This window comes from Candoia aspera, chromosome 2 (assembly GCF_035149785.1).
Source record: "Candoia aspera isolate rCanAsp1 chromosome 2, rCanAsp1.hap2, whole genome shotgun sequence".
In the NCBI taxonomy this organism is placed as follows: domain Eukaryota; kingdom Metazoa; phylum Chordata; class Lepidosauria; order Squamata; family Boidae; genus Candoia; species Candoia aspera.
Window position 1 is genome coordinate 172,313,895 of NC_086154.1, and position 16,926 is coordinate 172,330,820.

General features: G+C 38.4%; 2 protein-coding genes across 2 annotated transcripts in view; one reads left to right on the top strand and one right to left on the bottom strand.

The window, feature by feature from the left end:
• Window positions 1-7,823, top strand: part of DNAH6 (dynein axonemal heavy chain 6) — a 168,997-nt gene extending 161,174 nt beyond the window's left edge. Inside the window, exons 70-74 of the mRNA XM_063294890.1 lie at window positions 1,808-1,993; window positions 3,446-3,518; window positions 4,522-4,673; window positions 4,933-5,155; window positions 7,479-7,823. Coding sequence (XP_063150960.1) covers window positions 1,808-1,993; window positions 3,446-3,518; window positions 4,522-4,673; window positions 4,933-5,155; window positions 7,479-7,582 — 738 coding nt within the window. The 3' untranslated portion in view covers window positions 7,583-7,823. The remainder of the gene's footprint in view (window positions 1-1,807; window positions 1,994-3,445; window positions 3,519-4,521; window positions 4,674-4,932; window positions 5,156-7,478) is intronic.
• Window positions 7,824-8,746: 923 nt separating this feature from the next.
• Window positions 8,747-16,926, bottom strand: part of LOC134491268 (neuronal acetylcholine receptor subunit alpha-7-like) — an 88,556-nt gene continuing 80,376 nt past the window's right edge. Inside the window, exons 9-10 of the mRNA XM_063294891.1 lie at window positions 13,504-13,613; window positions 8,747-9,929 (exon numbers count right to left, since the gene is read on the bottom strand). Coding sequence (XP_063150961.1) covers window positions 9,408-9,929; window positions 13,504-13,613 — 632 coding nt within the window. The 3' untranslated portion in view covers window positions 8,747-9,407. The remainder of the gene's footprint in view (window positions 9,930-13,503; window positions 13,614-16,926) is intronic.

Here is a 16,926-nt window from a genome sequence, read left to right on the forward strand (position 1 = left end):
AGGCATATACTTTTACTGACAGAGAATTTTCATCCTTATTTCTCAGAATATTGGTCACACCATGTGTGTTTTCCTGGCTTCCTTTATTTCTTCAGTTGAAGACAAGTTTAAGACAAGAAACTTGCCTTTTTGTCTTTTCAAACAAATATGGTGCATAGTTTCCATTTGTCTGTGAATCTAGTACAAAAACTGTTAGGAAAACCTCTTATAAACATAGATAATGTAGAGTCACTTGTTTTGTGAGATGATAGCTATATAAATTTGACGAATGAATAAATAAAGATGATCAAAGTAGAAAAATCAAGTTCTAAAGAAGACTTTATGTCAGTGGAGTTAACTTTCAAACAAATCAATTCAAGTTAAAATTATAAGAAGGATGGCTTTGAGTTCATCATGCTTTAGTGCTTCATTCTTGTATTCTCATCCATTGCCTTGCCTTGTTCTATATCAGCCTTTCTCAACCTTTTGACCCTGGAGAAACCCTTTGTTAATATTGTTTTCTACTACAGCTTAAGGTTACTATGGTAACTAATCATTTTGGCCAGGTGAAGAGGTTGAATTTAATTGTCCCCTTTTCACATGTTAATGGTTGCATTGCCTAAGGAAGGAACTTGCCTGAACTTGTTTTAGTTTCAGTTTCCCTTCTGTGTAGGCATGTAGAGAGTTAAGCAGCTCTCACTGAGAGCCTGTAAGAATGCAGAAGTCTTTAAATATGTTTGTTTTCTGTAAATAAATTTTTTTTTATAGAAATGCCTGGTGTGTGACTTTTCTGATCTCTCCTGGGCCAAATGCTTTCTAGCACTCTGCCAACACCCTTGAAATATTTTTCAGGCCTCAGGGAACTCCTGCATATTCATGCTCAAATATAGGCCAGAACTTACAAACTGATATTGGTTTCATGTGTAGGCCTGTATGTATGCATTAACAGTGTTATTAAACTAAAAATAAGGAATGAAACTTACCTCTTTAATGTGAAGTTGCTCAAATTTGAAATAATTTTTTAAATAAATCATGATCTCCCAGGGAACACCTAGTGACCTTTCGCAGAACCCTAGGGTTCCACGGAACTCTGGTTGAGAAACCCTGTTCTATATTATTTTGGTGCACTTTTTTTTTTCATTTTAACTATATATAACCCAGAGGATTTTTCCAGAAAGACCAGTCAAAAATTCTCTTAATATATTTTGGTTTTAATCTTGTCTTGATGCTCCTTATTTATACCCCTGCTATTTTACTATATTTTTACTAAAATGTTATAAATTACTGTAGCATTTTCACTGTAAACTAAGAAATAGGATAAATATTCATACACACAATGTAATAGCTGGTTTATCTACAGAGCCATATCAGTTCAAGGATTTCTGTCTCTGGTTCTTCCATTCGCCTTCCTCCCATTTGGTGTATAATGACATTTAAATCACTCTCAGAGGAAGAGGAGAAAGAAAAGGGAGACAGGATAAAAACTTTTGGAAGGTGGAACACCTGCATCATCTCTAAAGCAGTATTACTGCTCAACTCCTCTCTTAAATTGCAATTAGGCAAGTGTAATCATAAGAATGTGCTAGGAGATGTGAAGGCCACCTGTGTGTGTTGTATAGACAACTTAAGAAAACGTTGCTGCAGGGGTGCTGTGATTTGATCCATGTTCTTCCGTTCCACCCACTCAGTTTTGTAGGGTCATATGTTCATTGAAGCCAAAAAGAGAGCGAGAACTGGCAATACAGTTGCACTGAGGTGATAAAATTGTTGTTAGATTCTTTTTCTCTCCACAGAAGATTAAAGCACAGTATTGTTGTTCAACTTTCAGATCTCTCTACAGACACTTAACAAAGCCATTGCAGGGTTTGTAGTGATGTCCGAAGAAATGGAGAGAGTGTATCACAGCTTCCTTAACAATCAGGTCCCAACCCTCTGGGCCAATGCAGCATATCCATCGCTGAAACCTTTGGGGACGTGGGTGAAAGACCTTGTCCTCAGGACAAACTTTGTAGATGTAAGTAGAAATGCTACTCATGGAAGTACTGCATACTGATGTTTTATAATTTAGGTGACATTTCGGCTGTGAGGGATTTTAGGAAAGTTTAGAAAGGATGGAGCCCAAATTCACCCTTCAACTCCCCCCCACCCACAAAAAAGTTGAGAGCACCAATGACATATTTATTAAGGCTGTAATTATTTTTATCTTGGTATGAAAGATGAAATATGGGGTAAGTTCATTTAAACACAGGCCAGTGAGCACCTCTGAAATTCATACACAAACCAGAATGTCTTTGCATATCAAACTGCACTTTGCAACTCTAAAATGTGCACAGAAAAACATACTTGAATCTGCACATTAAGTGTGTATGTCAGGAAAAAAACATACAAAGCCAGGAAGAGAAAGAATTCTGTCAGGGAACTTCAGGCAGCTGAGACTGTTCAAACTGTTAAGAGTGAAGGTCACAGGCAAGATTATTAGGAAAGACAGAAAGTGGGGAAAAGAAATAATTTAAAGGGGGCGGGGGTTAAAAACTGCCAAGTGCTTGCCTTTTCCATTTATTGCAAATTGGCTTCTGTCTTGCTTAAATTAATATGCCAAATATGACTCGCAGCAAATAAACTAATGAGGAAATGCTTGGCAGAGTGAAGGTAATATTCCCCATTCTTGGCTTGGAGAATAATGGAGAAGGGAGAGTAATGGCATTATTGCTTTCCCTAAATGGTTTAGCTGATTACTTGCAGAATGGATACAGTTTTGTCATCAAAAATTAACACTGGGATTTTATGTACCTTCATAATTCCAAAAGACATCTTTGTCACCATTGCTTGATAATGCATTGCCATCAGATGTTGAACTTACTAGTTCCCTGAGATAGTTATGCCATATGATTATAATTATTGAATAATATGCTATTGGTGTGCTGTATATACAAACCAAGTGCATCAGCATTTATGCAAGGGCCCTAATCCAGAGACGGTGAACTGTGCAGCAAAAACCATTCGTTTCTCTTCTATAACAAACAGGCTGCAAAGCCCTAGTGGTCGTTTTGACTGAGGTCCAATCTTAAACCAGTCATATAATCAGGAAGACTGGGAGCAGAGGAAGGAGATGGCCTCTTTCAAGCCCCAAGCCGTCTTCCCACCTAAGCCTCCCAAATGGTTCTGGACAAAAACTGATGGCTCCTCACATTCTTCAGCTTCTGATCTGTGTGAGAGGAGCCCTGAGCTTCGTTCTGTCTGTGAGAACCGCAGGTATTGTCATAACTGAGCAGCCTGCTGCTGCATTGAAGATTTCCTGGATTAGGACCAAAAGCAATGAAGCCATATCCATTTAGATGGAGAAGTAAAACCCTGGCAAACCCAGTTCAGTTGTCCTTCTCTGCAAATAAAATGAGAGCAATCCTTTGTTTAATAAGTTAAATGGAATGTCAGATTTTATACCTAACATATATCAACTTTTTTTCAGTTCTGGCTCAAAAGAGGTCAACCTAAATCATTTTGGATCTCTGGTTTCTTTTTTCCACAAGGATTTTTGACAGGTAAATATTCATAATTTTCTGTTTCTGGTGTCAACAGCATATGTTCCAAATGGTAGCATACCCACAAAAGGTTTGGAAGCAAATTGCTCAGTTGGATATTTCAGATGCTCAGAGTAGCCAGCCAAGCCACTTTATTGTTAGCTGATTGATTGGGATTAGATTCACACGGCCTTGTTTCCACTTCCCAATCCCTTCAGACCACTTTGAAATTGGCTGCAGGATTCCCTTCCCTTCCCAAGGGAGAGAGAGTATAATGGGAACCAGTCAATGTTCTCCTGCCAGCTGATCAGTAAGAAAAAGCCAGTGGCCTGCCTGCAGGGCCTGAAGCCACAAAAATCCCTTTGTGCTCTAATCTGGGCAAAAAGGAAATAAAATAAATTGCTGAATATGGTATATATTGGTTAGATCTGAGGGCAAAATACCCTACAAAACCATATATGCTTATAATGTATTGCCTGCTCTAACATACTAGAAGTGTGTAGGATAAGTGAAAAGCATGGTGGGGGGATTGACGAATATCACTGTTAAGCAAAAACCTGCAGTACAGTGGAAATCATGCACTGCTTGGCTTTCAAAAGGGAGGTCCTCAAGCCCTCCCATAATTTAATAGGAAGTTTTTTCCTTTATGTTGTTATTTTGAACTAACAAAAGTAATAAAAATATTAAATAAAATGTTAATATGGGAATCCCAAGTAAACCAATTCATCAGAGCCATAATAATTGTTCAAAATGATAAGGTTCCCTGTTTTTTTTTTAAATTTATTTAAAAAGATGCCTTGGCACAGTGGTATAGTACAATAAGGCAGTGCTGTATGAAAAGTTTTTACAATATAGAACGTTAAATTATGAGTTAAACTTTGTCAAGAGAGTTTGTAAATATAGTAAATATTTCTGAGTTTGTGTGAGTGTAAATTAATTCCAATTACTGTACATTGCTAATGGTTCTTTAATGACTGGTTATTTGTTTTCAAAAAGAGAATCGTGTCCGTTTTTTATTTCTCAGGAACTCTTCAGAATCATGCTCGAAAATATAACTTACCGATTGATGAGCTTAGTTTTAGTTTTAACATCATTCCTGTCTACAGAGATCAAATGCAAGTGGCAGAAGCTTCAAAACTGTGCCACTTTGGAAATGAATTACCAATGGACGGACAGGTATTTACCAGTCTGTAACTGCAATGACCATCCAGCCCCCAAAAAAGGCAACCTTGAATCCATATAAGTATCTTTATAGAGAGCCATCATGTTTATCTTATACTGTGGTACATTCCTGTTACTTTTTGTAACATTTTGTTGTATTTTAATAAAAATATGTGTCTGAGTAAGGTGGGAACTTGTTAGTGCTAATGAATGATTAGCTTGGCTTTGATAAACCTGTGGGCTTTCCCTTCCACCTATTGATTATTTCTTTCAGTTACCTTCTCCTGAGGATGGTGTGCTGGTCCATGGCATGTTTATGGATGCCAGTCGTTGGGATGATGATGACATGGTTATAGAAGATGCATTACCTCGACAAATGAACCCAATGCTTCCAGTCATTCATTTTGAGCCGCATCAAAATTATGAGCCCCACCCCTCACTGTATCACGCGCCCCTCTACAAAACTGGAGCTAGAGCAGGAACTCTGTCCACCACAGGTAATTATTTTTTTCTGTAAAATTCACAAGGATAGTTAAGCCTAACTTGACAAATATACAAGAATGACAGCCTAGCAAGTGACTTTTACTCCACCACAAAAGAGTCATCTTCCAGGAGATGCTTTGAAGGGGCTTCCTGGGACAGCTGTAGCAGAGAATTCCCCCCAACTAACTCAAGGGTGCAAGAGTGTGCAGGGTACCAATGGTCCAGGCTGAAGAACACCTGGATAGAAGCCCAGAGGCCTGGGCAACTTGGGAATAAAGTCCTGTCTGTCAGTCTGGTGACATTATTATGTTTAAAAAATGCAGGGAAAACTGTCTAACTTACCAAAGTCCTGCTCTTGAAATTTGCCACACCAATAGTACTTACAATGGTTTCAAAATCATGTACCTTGGAATGGATCCTGCTACTGAACCAGATCCTGGGAGTAAATAAATCCTTCCTAAAAAGCCAGTATATTTTCTTTCTTGTCTGGAGGCTAAGAAAATTGCAGAGTCAACTTCTTTTAGGCTATCAGATGACGTTCCTTTTTCTTAGGAAGGATGTATGCTTCGCTGCAAGAAATCTTCCCCTTTGCAGAATGTGGCAGGTGGGGATAATGCCACATGAGTCAGTGAATGTGGGCTGATATTCCAGCTTCTTGACAAAATATCATAGATACTTCCCTAGAATTATGAATGAGAAAGTGGCAGTGTGTAAACTGCAAGTAATTTTAATGGGGAGAAGGCGAATAGTGATGGGCTGGGGGCATTCTGCTCCATTGAAGTCAGGCAGTATATAAGGACATGACATCTGTTGCCAAGTTCCGTTTCAGATCTGCTTGGAAGAAGTGAGCAGTACAGCTGATGAACCATCACAGATCGTTTGATTGATTGTTTTGCTGATTTCCATATGCTCACTTCCTTTATTACACTACTGGTTGTATAAGCACAGAAACCATTCATAGGTTTAGTGATAAAGGTAAAGATAAAATCATAGGATTTTAGCCTTATGGACTAAAATCCTTCTTAGATGAAAATATTAGATAACCTGAAGACAGAATGAGTGGGCTATTTCTGCCCAGCTCAACAGACTGAAGTTCTCCTGACTGCGTTGTTGTCACCATTGGCTGAATTCCCTATCAGTTGTGAGGAGAGAAAAAATAGCAACATTCTAGAATATCAAGTAATGATGAGTAAATTCCTCTAAATGGCTCAATATTTTTAAACTTCTTTAGTTAAAACCCTGTCTTCCAACTCACAACATTCCCATATTGGACTGTTCAGTATGTTCAGTTTCACCTTGTCCCACAAGGATTTATTCTCACATCTGATCCAGACTGGGACCTTTATGCAGCACGAGGAACAAACTTTAGTGCAGCTGGTCACCATCCATTAATACTTAAGCAGCTGCCTAGAAATAGCTTCATTCTAACCATGCAATTGTTTTAAAATAATTTGGTAAACTTTTGTGCATTCTGTTTGTAGAGTTTGCATTAAACACAGCCGTTGTCTCCTATTGTCCACAATAGAAAAGAATCTGGAGAAAGTGGTTGGAGCTTGCGGTCTTCAATTATCTATAGCAGAGCAGGGCAACTCACGGCCCTTGTTTTGCCACCACCAGATTGGAATTTGTCTTCATTTTTTGGAGCCAAAGGATCAGAGGAAATGTTCATATTTTAATCAAGATTTTATCAAATGGTTATTATTTCCTAGAATGGTGAAACCATGATTTTCAAGCCACATTGTTTAGTATGCTTCTGTGCCATGGTATTTGTGTACATGGCAAGCCCTTTCTTGCACTTCACCATAATTGATGCAAGCATCTGAGGAATAATGACAATTTAACCCAAAATATGCATGCAGGTCTCTGATTTGTGGTGCCTGCATTTTGAAGCCACATTAAGTACTTTAAGGTACACTTTGCCAAATGGAAAGGCAGTTCTGCAAATGTAGGGACCTTTTCCCATTCCCGAAAAGCTAGCCTATTCCACAGCCCCACATGAGATGATCCAATTCATTGGAATCCAGTCCTCAGATGGGCTGCATGCAGGCCCCAGCGCTTCCTATGTAGCCTGCCTGGATGACTTCCTCTACCCCTAGTTCCCGCTGTCACCCCATGTGCCTCACTGTCGGCAGTCATTTGCCAACATGCACACCAATTGGTTGGCATCACCAGTGTACCAATGCCCCCGAAATTGCCCACCTCTCTCAACCATATAAAATGAGTAAGTTATACTGTTTTCTTTCTTCTAGAACTTATTCTGGGTTGTCTGGTGGGGCGACAGCTTAGGAACATGTGGAGCTTGAAACAGTGACAATTTTCTCTTCTTTTTAAAATTAGGTCATTCTACCAATTTTGTGGTTACAGTCTTACTGCCTTCAGAAAGGCCAAGCGACTACTGGATATCCAAAGGGTCCGCATTACTTTGCCAACTGAATGAATAATCAGGAGGATGGGGGTTTCTGTCCACTAGCAAGACATCAGCATCATGCTGAGACTGTATTCTGGGTGCCGAATAGTAACGTCCCATCGCTGTCAGCCCATGGAAATAGTTCCCTGTATAAACACACTGTCAGGAGGTCATTCTTCCCTTCCACTTCATTTTTTAAGTGTATTAAATTTTATCAACAAGTTGGAATCAATATTCATTTTCCACTTTTCTCCATTCCTTAGCATGTACTCGCTGGCAGATCATATGGCTTTTGCATCAGTAATACAGCTGTTTAAAAAATCTCTACAAAATGTGCATGCTTTGTATCAAATTAACTTACTGTGAATCTTGTCCTTTTTAGTTTTTATATTTCTTTTTCTCTGTAAATGCAATTTGATTATAACAGAAGATTCTTAAGGAAAAAAAAGATGATGGTCTTGGCTGATTCTGTTTTATCTGTAAAATGTTGTAAATGCTTTCTCACTTTTTTTCAAACCTTCCACATGAAATAATTATTGGGGCAAGGTATCATCACAACAATTTGGCAGCTTGCAAACATTTGGGAAATTTTACATTGTACACTTCCAAGAGTTGATGGGTACTAACTGTGATCTTAGGTGAATTTAACTTATCATGTGATTATTTGCATTTGGCAGATCACTATCTGTTTATTTTAATCCTGGTGATGTATTGTGAAAATTTCTTTTATTCATTAACCATGGTGTCTAGTGGAAAAAAAAACTAGATTAACAACATCTTCCTGTGATCTTATAGGCTTCTTGGATTCTTGGAACTTTTTATTCTATAGAAAAAACTTCCTAATTTTTGCTGTAGAAGGTAAAAACTACAATCCAGGTAGTCATACCCAGGTCTTAATGTGCAGTTAGATGCATGATAATATGAGTGGGAATGTGTATTCCATTCAAAGCAATATAGTGCAGAAAAACTGAATCTTGCTTTGATGTGCATTCAGACGCTCATCTGACTACACCTCCAATGTTTATCAATCGTTCTCAATGATAAGTGATACATGTGCTGCTTTTCATGCACATTTGGGGTTATGGTATATACTAATTCTAAGAAAATCATAATCAATAAGGTTGATGCAATTTAAGGCCATTAGAGATGTTCAGAAATAAATTCAAATGCAAAGATAATAAGTGTGCAGCCACAGCACTCAAGTTAGGGAAAGAATGTAATTTATGTAATAGAAAAACAGAATATTCAACAATGAAAACATTTTAACTTATTAGAAAAAGAGTATTGCACTGACTTCACATTGTTATCAAGTGGAGAATGTTTCAGATTATCACAGTGATAATAAAAGCTAAAACTTGCCATTTATTTGGCAAACAGCAACTAACATTCAATACATTACTGTAGATGAAATCTGTGTTAAACAAAGATGCCAAACAAAAATATTGAAAATGATACATTTAGCAAAGATCATGTTTCTAGGAAGAATTTACCAATGCAGCAACATGTTCACTAGTGTTTCCTAGTACCATTTATATGTTCTATTTACTCAGGAAAGTTATGCTGTGTATCTGATTTCTTGTCTAATATTATCAGTGATTATGATCACAAGTATAGGGAGAAGACACTATTTAGAAACAAATAACAGAGCCAAATACTGAATTCTGTAGCTATATCTAACACTGGGGAGACAATTGGAATTTGAAACACATGCCGACTTTTTTTATATTGAATTCAGCTCAGAAAGTCTGTTATTTTAAATTTTAAATCTCATTTTAAATCTCATTGTTCTTTGAAATTAATGGCATCATTTCATAATTTCCAATTACACTGGAGCATTCTTCTGTTCATTTCTGAAATCCTTATGTGAAATCTTTTGTAACAGCTTCAATAAAATTTGGAGCAGACATTAGAATCGTGAGCGTGCAGATGATGGCAAAAAGTGAAAATGCCACAAGGCACAATCTGTCTATGACAGCAGCTGCAAACTTCCATTCACTGCAGACCTCTTCCCCTTCATCCTGTTTTCTGAAACGGGCTGCAATGAACTGAACCTCTTCCAGGATTTTCACAATCACTGGGATGGTGTCCATTAAAACTTTTCTCTGCGTACTGTCATTATCTTCAGGTGAAGAGCTCTGGCCCCTTCCGCCCTTGGCGTCTATCTCATGATTCTGTGGGCAGCAGGGATTTTCCATGGCATGGTAGCTGTAGATCATGTTGCCGTTGCTAGACTGGTGTCCTGGTAAGATGTTCATTTCTACGCTGCTGACGCTGGACTGGTGCCTTGAGTGGCCGTACCTGCAAGAGAGAGGCCTGATGTGCTCCCCTGGTTTCTTCATTCTCAGAAACCAAGCACACCAGTTCAGCAAGATGACCCGGACCTGGAAAACACAGAAACTCTCAGTGCCCTTCATGGAGGTTTTGAATGACTGCACAGAGAGAGCAGGGAAAATGCGGTTCACAAAGGATATTGCCTTTTTGTAAATTGCTATATGAAGCACAACAGCTCATTTTGGACAAAATCATTCTTCAATTACCTGCCTTCTCTAGCCCTTTCTACTTAAGCTGTTCATCTGAAAAACAAACGCTTCTCGGGTATTGTCACAAAATCCCTTTTTTATAGCTGCAGGAGCAACGGTTTCTTTCTTAAGGATACCTGTAATCCTTCATGATAAGGATTACAGGTAGCTTTTTGAAAGAATTTGATTGCTCCAAAGAAATTACCATTTGCCAAGGACCCAATTACCGGAAAGTTGCATTTATTGTAGTCAAAGAAGTTTAATTTGATTGAAGGCGATTACTAGACCTGCTGAATGTAATGAACAGGGAAAGGCCAACTGCTATTTTGATACAACCAGTCTAAACTTTTTCATTTATTTCTCTATCATTTCCTATTTTACTCTAATTCTTGGACAGAAAAATCCATAAGAACTTTGAGCCAGTTTCAGACCTGGAACGGATACCCATCTTGTATTTGTTTAGTGCAAAGTATCTGATTCCAATTCAGTCTTAGCGGTGAACTGACTTTTAGATAAACTAGTATCTCTGCCACTGAGAATACTCTAAACCGATCTTGAACTTTGTGAAAATATCTGCAAGTTGGAAATTAACCCTACAGCTAAGGAACATACCTAAGAGCCATTACTCAGACTCCTGCAACAAGAGGATCTCCTAAAGCAGGGTTTCTCAGCCTTGGCAACTTTAAGATGGGGGAACTTCAACTCCCAGAATTCCCCAGCCAGCACAGCACAGCTGGCTGGGGAATTCTGGCAGTTGGAAGTCCACCCGTCTTAAAGTAGCCAAGGCTGAGAAACACTGTCCTAGAGCACTCTGTAGTAGAAATGTAAGGGAATAACACCAGCACTTCTGCCTGCAGTGTTTTATTACAACATCATGTTTCACTCCCAAGGTACCAATGGAGCCTTTTTAATAAGCACAAAGGAGAAATAATATGCTCCTGATGGTGAATTTTTAATGTTTAAAAATTACATATTAGAGTATTTACACATGGATGGAAATTTACAGCGGGGGAGGGGCAAAAGTGCAATGTCATACATGATAATGCATTATTCTAAAGGGTAGTTATGCAGTTGAAGCTTATCAGCTTGTATACGTGAGAAAATGGTGGGGGGGGGGCAGAAACTTCAAAAGAAAATGCTATTGATGACCATGAAATCCCAAGGCCAGGGGAAAGCATTTCTTTCTACAGTTTGAACTTGGCTGATTCTAAGCAGTCAGGTCTGGTTATTACTCAAATGAAGCTCATCAGGGTATCTCAGGGCTGTAGACTAGAAAAATCAAAAAAACATTTTGGAAGAAGGCAGTGGACAAACTGTTGCTAAGAAACCTGCACAGACAACTTGCAGTTAGGTGGCCACTTTTAAAGAAAACAATGGGCTTAGAAAAGTTTACTTCAGGTTCAACTAAGAATTAAGCTGGTAAATCTGATATTTTACTAATTACAAAGTAGGATTTTGTTGGGAGCAATTCTTTCAGCACTGATCTTTTGATATAGATGCTTCTGCAAATTAAAAAAAAAAGGTAAAGGTGGAAAATAACTGCAACAGGGTCCACGTGATTATAAACTGAGAATTAAAACTGAGATGTTTGACTGGTCTATATTGGAGAATAATTATGAACAGAAGAAAATCCACTGAGAAGATGGACAGAACATTGAAGTGGCAGGAAGACAATTCCCCCCTCTCTATAGACAGAGCTGTCCTAATCATTTCCTTTTCTTAACAAGCAAAGTATTTGAAACGTTTGTGGAAGAAAAACATTAACAGCCTGCAAGAGGCCAAGAGGAACAACAGGGCCACTGCGCTGCGAATCGTAAAAGCAAAAGTTGCTTCAGTTCAAAGGAGAGAAAGGAGGAGGCCACTGCTTGTATAGCTAAGGATATGCATGGGCATTGGCCCTGCTCTCCCAGGCCAACGGAGTGGTCAAAGCTGAATTATCCATGTTAGCGTGCTATTTCAAAGGATCCTCTTCAAGGCCTTTAGACGCTCATGCCACAATTCCATAAACGTATAAGCATCTATTCCTATTCTACTGAAACTGAAATATGCAGTACTAGATGTATGGATGAAGTATTAGATTTAATAATAAAAGAAATAGGGAAATTACTTTTCACAAGTTCATTCAAAAACATGCTACTTGTTTCTTCCTGCATGAGAACAAGCTTCCATAATTTGTGATCTACTATACCAAATCCAGTCCAGCAACGCCATATTGTGCACTGCATTTCTACTGTCTCAGCCAATTCACCAAAAACAAAAACATGCTTAGATTTGAGCCCCATCCCCATTAAAAACTGACATTTTGCAATAAATTTAGTTTAAGACTTGATGGTAATTTTATAAAAAAAAACCTTGTGGGCAATACATGGTATTTATACTTTAGATCAGTATTTTAAAATGTGCAGTGTTCCAGGAAGAATCTATCTAAATTTGCTGAATTGCAACATACTGAATTAAAATCTCTTCGCTATACCATCTAGACTAGCTGCATTAGCAGCATCTGATACCACTAAATGACTATTATCCTTGATAAAAGCTTGGGATGATTCCCCAAAAGTTTTATTTTTGTAGACAAGCAAAGAGTATTATGAAGATAGATATGGGTAATATGCAAAGAAGAGTGGAATGAACAGCAGGAATATTCTGTTTTAACAAATCAATGGTTTTTTAAGGGTTTTGAAGAATATCAAATTTGCATATTGTGTTCTTTAGATACATTTAATTCAACATAAGGTTCTTTTCTCAAGTGCACCGGACACCTCACAGGATTTTTAATAGGGAAGAATGTGTTGGAAGTGCAAAATCGCGGAGGGAACATTGTTACATATGTTTTCAGCTTGTCCCAAGGTTGTCCTATTTGGTTTAATATTTAAAGGTTTATCAATACGATGTGGGAGAAAAAAATGGTTTAAGGATATCAATACAATATTGAACTATATACCTAAAATCTGGAATTGACAAAAGTATGAACTCTGGATTTCTCATGCAGGGACTATAGTGAAGAAAATAATTTTACTTTGATGGAAAGACCTCATCATGTTCAGTGTAAAATCTTGTATTGGCAATAGGTGTTTATTTTCCAGTTCTGAACCAATTTGTTATGTAGAGAATAGGCTGATCCCTCCATGAAGTCAAGGTTAATTAGGTGCTTAAAAACTGAGTGGTTTTCTTATATACCTTTTATACACAGGAATGCATGTATGTGTGTATGTGTGTGTGTGTGTGTATATACACACACACACATACACACACGTTTAATTTTTAATTCACTCTCCTTTATTTCTCTTTTTCTCTACATTAAGAGGAACAACAATACTTTTTTGGAAAAACAATAAGAAAAGATCCTTAAAATCTTCTGCTCTTTCTATCATTTTCTGAGGGATGAAATATCAAAGATAGCACTGTTTGTGAAGGCTGATTTGTAGTGGTCACTTACCCACTGGGGCATCTTTCCTGCTTGAGGGTCATGATGATGAAACTGAAGCACCAAGACTGTTACTACTACAGATAAGCCAACAATGACCATGATGCTTGCAAAATACTGAGCTGCAGATTTCAAAGGGAAAAGAGGATAAACAGTCACTAGGTTTTATAACCTTCAAGACATAAAAAATACATAATTTTAACAATACATAAATGCTACATTGCAAAATAGTTACCGTAAGAAATGTCAGGCTAAAGCACATTAAAGAAAAAAATGAAACAACTATACATTTCCAACCCTTTAAAATTTAATCATATACTTCCTGTTTTCATCCTGTTCTTTGCTTTAGCTGCTGATGACAGAGAAAAGCGGTAACATGTTACTAAATCACGTATCAGCCACTTTCCTTCTTTAGATGCTGAAGACTATAATCCTTAGCAACAGCAAAAGCTATGCATGGTGCTGCTAGAGATGTTCTTACGGATGAGCAGCCAGTATGATAGCAAAAACCTTTATTAAGTCAACAGAGCAGTTGCAAGATATTGTGGCAGGTTTGAGCTTAACTCCCCAACAGGCAAGATAATAAAAGTTAGGAGTTTTAGACTTGAAGCTTGTGCTCAGAAAGTGCCTGAAATAAGCCAGTATGTTTAAGAGAAATAATTGCCTAACAGTTAACATCTAATTCCACCTCATGTTGGAATCCTGAGCAAATATTTGGGCCATGCTAGAAGAGTACAGTGTGGATATAATGGATTTTCACCTTATAGCACTGATGGGCTTGTTTGTTTGTCAAGTTGCTAGGTCATTCATCTCCAAAATGACTCTAGGCAACTTCACACATTCATTCATTCATTCATTCATTCATTCATTCATTGATTGATTGATTTGATTTATTTATTTGTTTGTTTGTTTATTTGATTTATATAGCCATCCATCTCACATATGTGACTGGGCAGCTCACACAAATAACAAAAAACAATAAACAATTACAAATAAACAAAATAAAAGCCAATCAAAAGCCAATTAAAACAAAGCCATAAAACTTAATTTGTGGGAGAGTACAACCCAGACAACTGCTAACAATAGAACCATCTCACAGGCTCCATACCACCACTGGATCCCCAGGCACAATGATATTAAAGGAAAACATGGTTTTAAAACAGCAAGCAGCCAAAACACTCTCTCTACATCTTCCTCAGCCTAAAGGCCTAATTGCACCAAATAATTGTTTTATGTTCTTCCGCTGTGTTCCTCCAACAGATCATGAGCAAGAATTTGGTCTGGCTCAGCCAACTAAAAAGAGGCTGCTGATACGCAGTGTTCATGTTAATTAAATGAGTAAGCAGACACAACCTCTGTATTATGTCTCCTCTACCAACCCATTCACAATACAGAGATTGAATTTCCTAACTCAATTAGGATGTTGCTGAAAAAGGCAGATGATTTCTGTAATGTAAAACAATGATAAAGCTTTAATAATGAGAAAGAAACTAGTACATGCCCAGAAGGATGTCTGGAATCATTTGATCTGAGGTGAAAGAATTTAGAAACAACCTCGGAGTAAAGAAGGCCTTGCAAAAAAATTACCCAGTTCAAAGACAGAAGGAAGTGTGAGAAAGAAACTCAAAATGACTTCTCCTTGATTTTATTGTAAGGTAAGAGAGAAAAACTTGGACAGGCTTTCAATATTCTGTACTATACCCTCAGTAATAAAGCACCATTCCAGAAATCTCTGTGGTGGTCTTGAAAGGCTGGCCCATCTTGAAAGCCTGTCCAAATGTCTCTCTGTCCTATCTTACACTAAACAAAATCAAAGCGAGGTTCTTTTGAGTTTCTTTCTCATGCTTGCTTCAGTCTCTGGACCATGTAATGTTTTCTGCAAGTCTTAGGTTGGTCTATGACTGAAACAAAGATTTTTTTGATTTTGCAACACTCTCCTTAACAGTTCGTTCATACCTTCCCCAAGGTCATCCCTAAATTCCTTTACATCCAGGAACTGAGCTCTAGTGTTTCAGCTGAATATTGGAGTTCAGTTATAACCTGCTCCAAAGGAAAAGGTCATGTTGAGCTGGATGTCTGGAATGGCAGTGCTATTAGTTAGGTACAACTGAGCATGATCCCTCCTATCCTTGAGTTAATGTTAAATTATGGATCTGAGCACCAGCTACTCCTCTGAAAGTGTCTGATTACTGACTGCTGATTGCTCAACCAAAAATGTGAATGAGACAGGATGGAGATTATACCCCCTCCAAATTAACACATTATATGCAGTTCCATTATTTTATTTCTTACATAATAGTGGTTATCAGCCTGTCTCTGATATCTAATGCAGAATTATCAGAATACAGATTGAACTACAATTCCCAGCTTTCTTTACAGCATATGAAGACAACACTGTTCTTGGGATGCAAACTGCCCTTTTCTGGGTGCCCATAAACTCACTTTCTGCTCCCCAACATATTGAGACTGGGTATAGAAATGTTGTTCCCAGCTTCAAACAACTGGGTGGGGTGAGAGACAAGGTGAAATGATATCCTAGCGAACAGACACTGGCAACAGTTGAGACCTGATAATGGGGATGGTGGTGAGATTCTTGTGTAGAGAGGGGAAGCTTTGCTCCTGCTTCTGGCTGCCTTCAACCATTCCTACTATCAGCTCACACTTCCCAACCAGCTGCATAGGGTGAAGCCTTAATGAGGAAAAACGGCTAATCTCTGTTTAAGTTGGCATAACATTGATGTTTTTCGTGACACAGATAATCATTAAGAATGAGCCTGCTTGGATACTGCTCAGACATCTTTTGCTTTTTCCCTGCAAAATTAGAGAAATTGTTGATGTTGAGAAAGAGAGAGAGGAAAAGACGTTCACAGTCTACCTTAACTGAACTTAACTGATGATTTACCATCCAACTTCTTATTGTTTGGAAGTATCCGCTGGGACAGCAAGATGTTTCAAGAAATATTTATTTTTTATTGGTTTTTATTGGTTTTCGTTTTGTTTATTTTCTATCCCGCTTTTTTTTATAAATAACTCAAGGCAGGGAACATACCTCATGCTCCTTCCTCCTCCTATTTTCCCCACAACAACCCTGTGAGGTGAGTTGAGCTGAGAGAGAGGGACTGGCCCAAGGACACCCAGCCGGCTTTCAGGCCTAAGGCGGGACTAGAACTCTCCTACTACGCCTGATTGGCTCTTGGGCTGAGAGAGAGGGACTGGCCCAAGGACACCCAGCCGGCTTTCAGGCCTAAGGCGGGACTAGAACTCTTCTACTACACCTGATTGGCTCTTGGGCTGAGAGAGAGGGACTGGCCCAAGGACACCCAGCCGGCTTTCAGGCCTAAGGCGGGACTAGAACTCTCCTACTACACCTGATTGGCTCTTGGGCTGAGAGAGAGGGACTGGCCCAAGGACACCCAGCCGGCTTTCAGGCCTAAG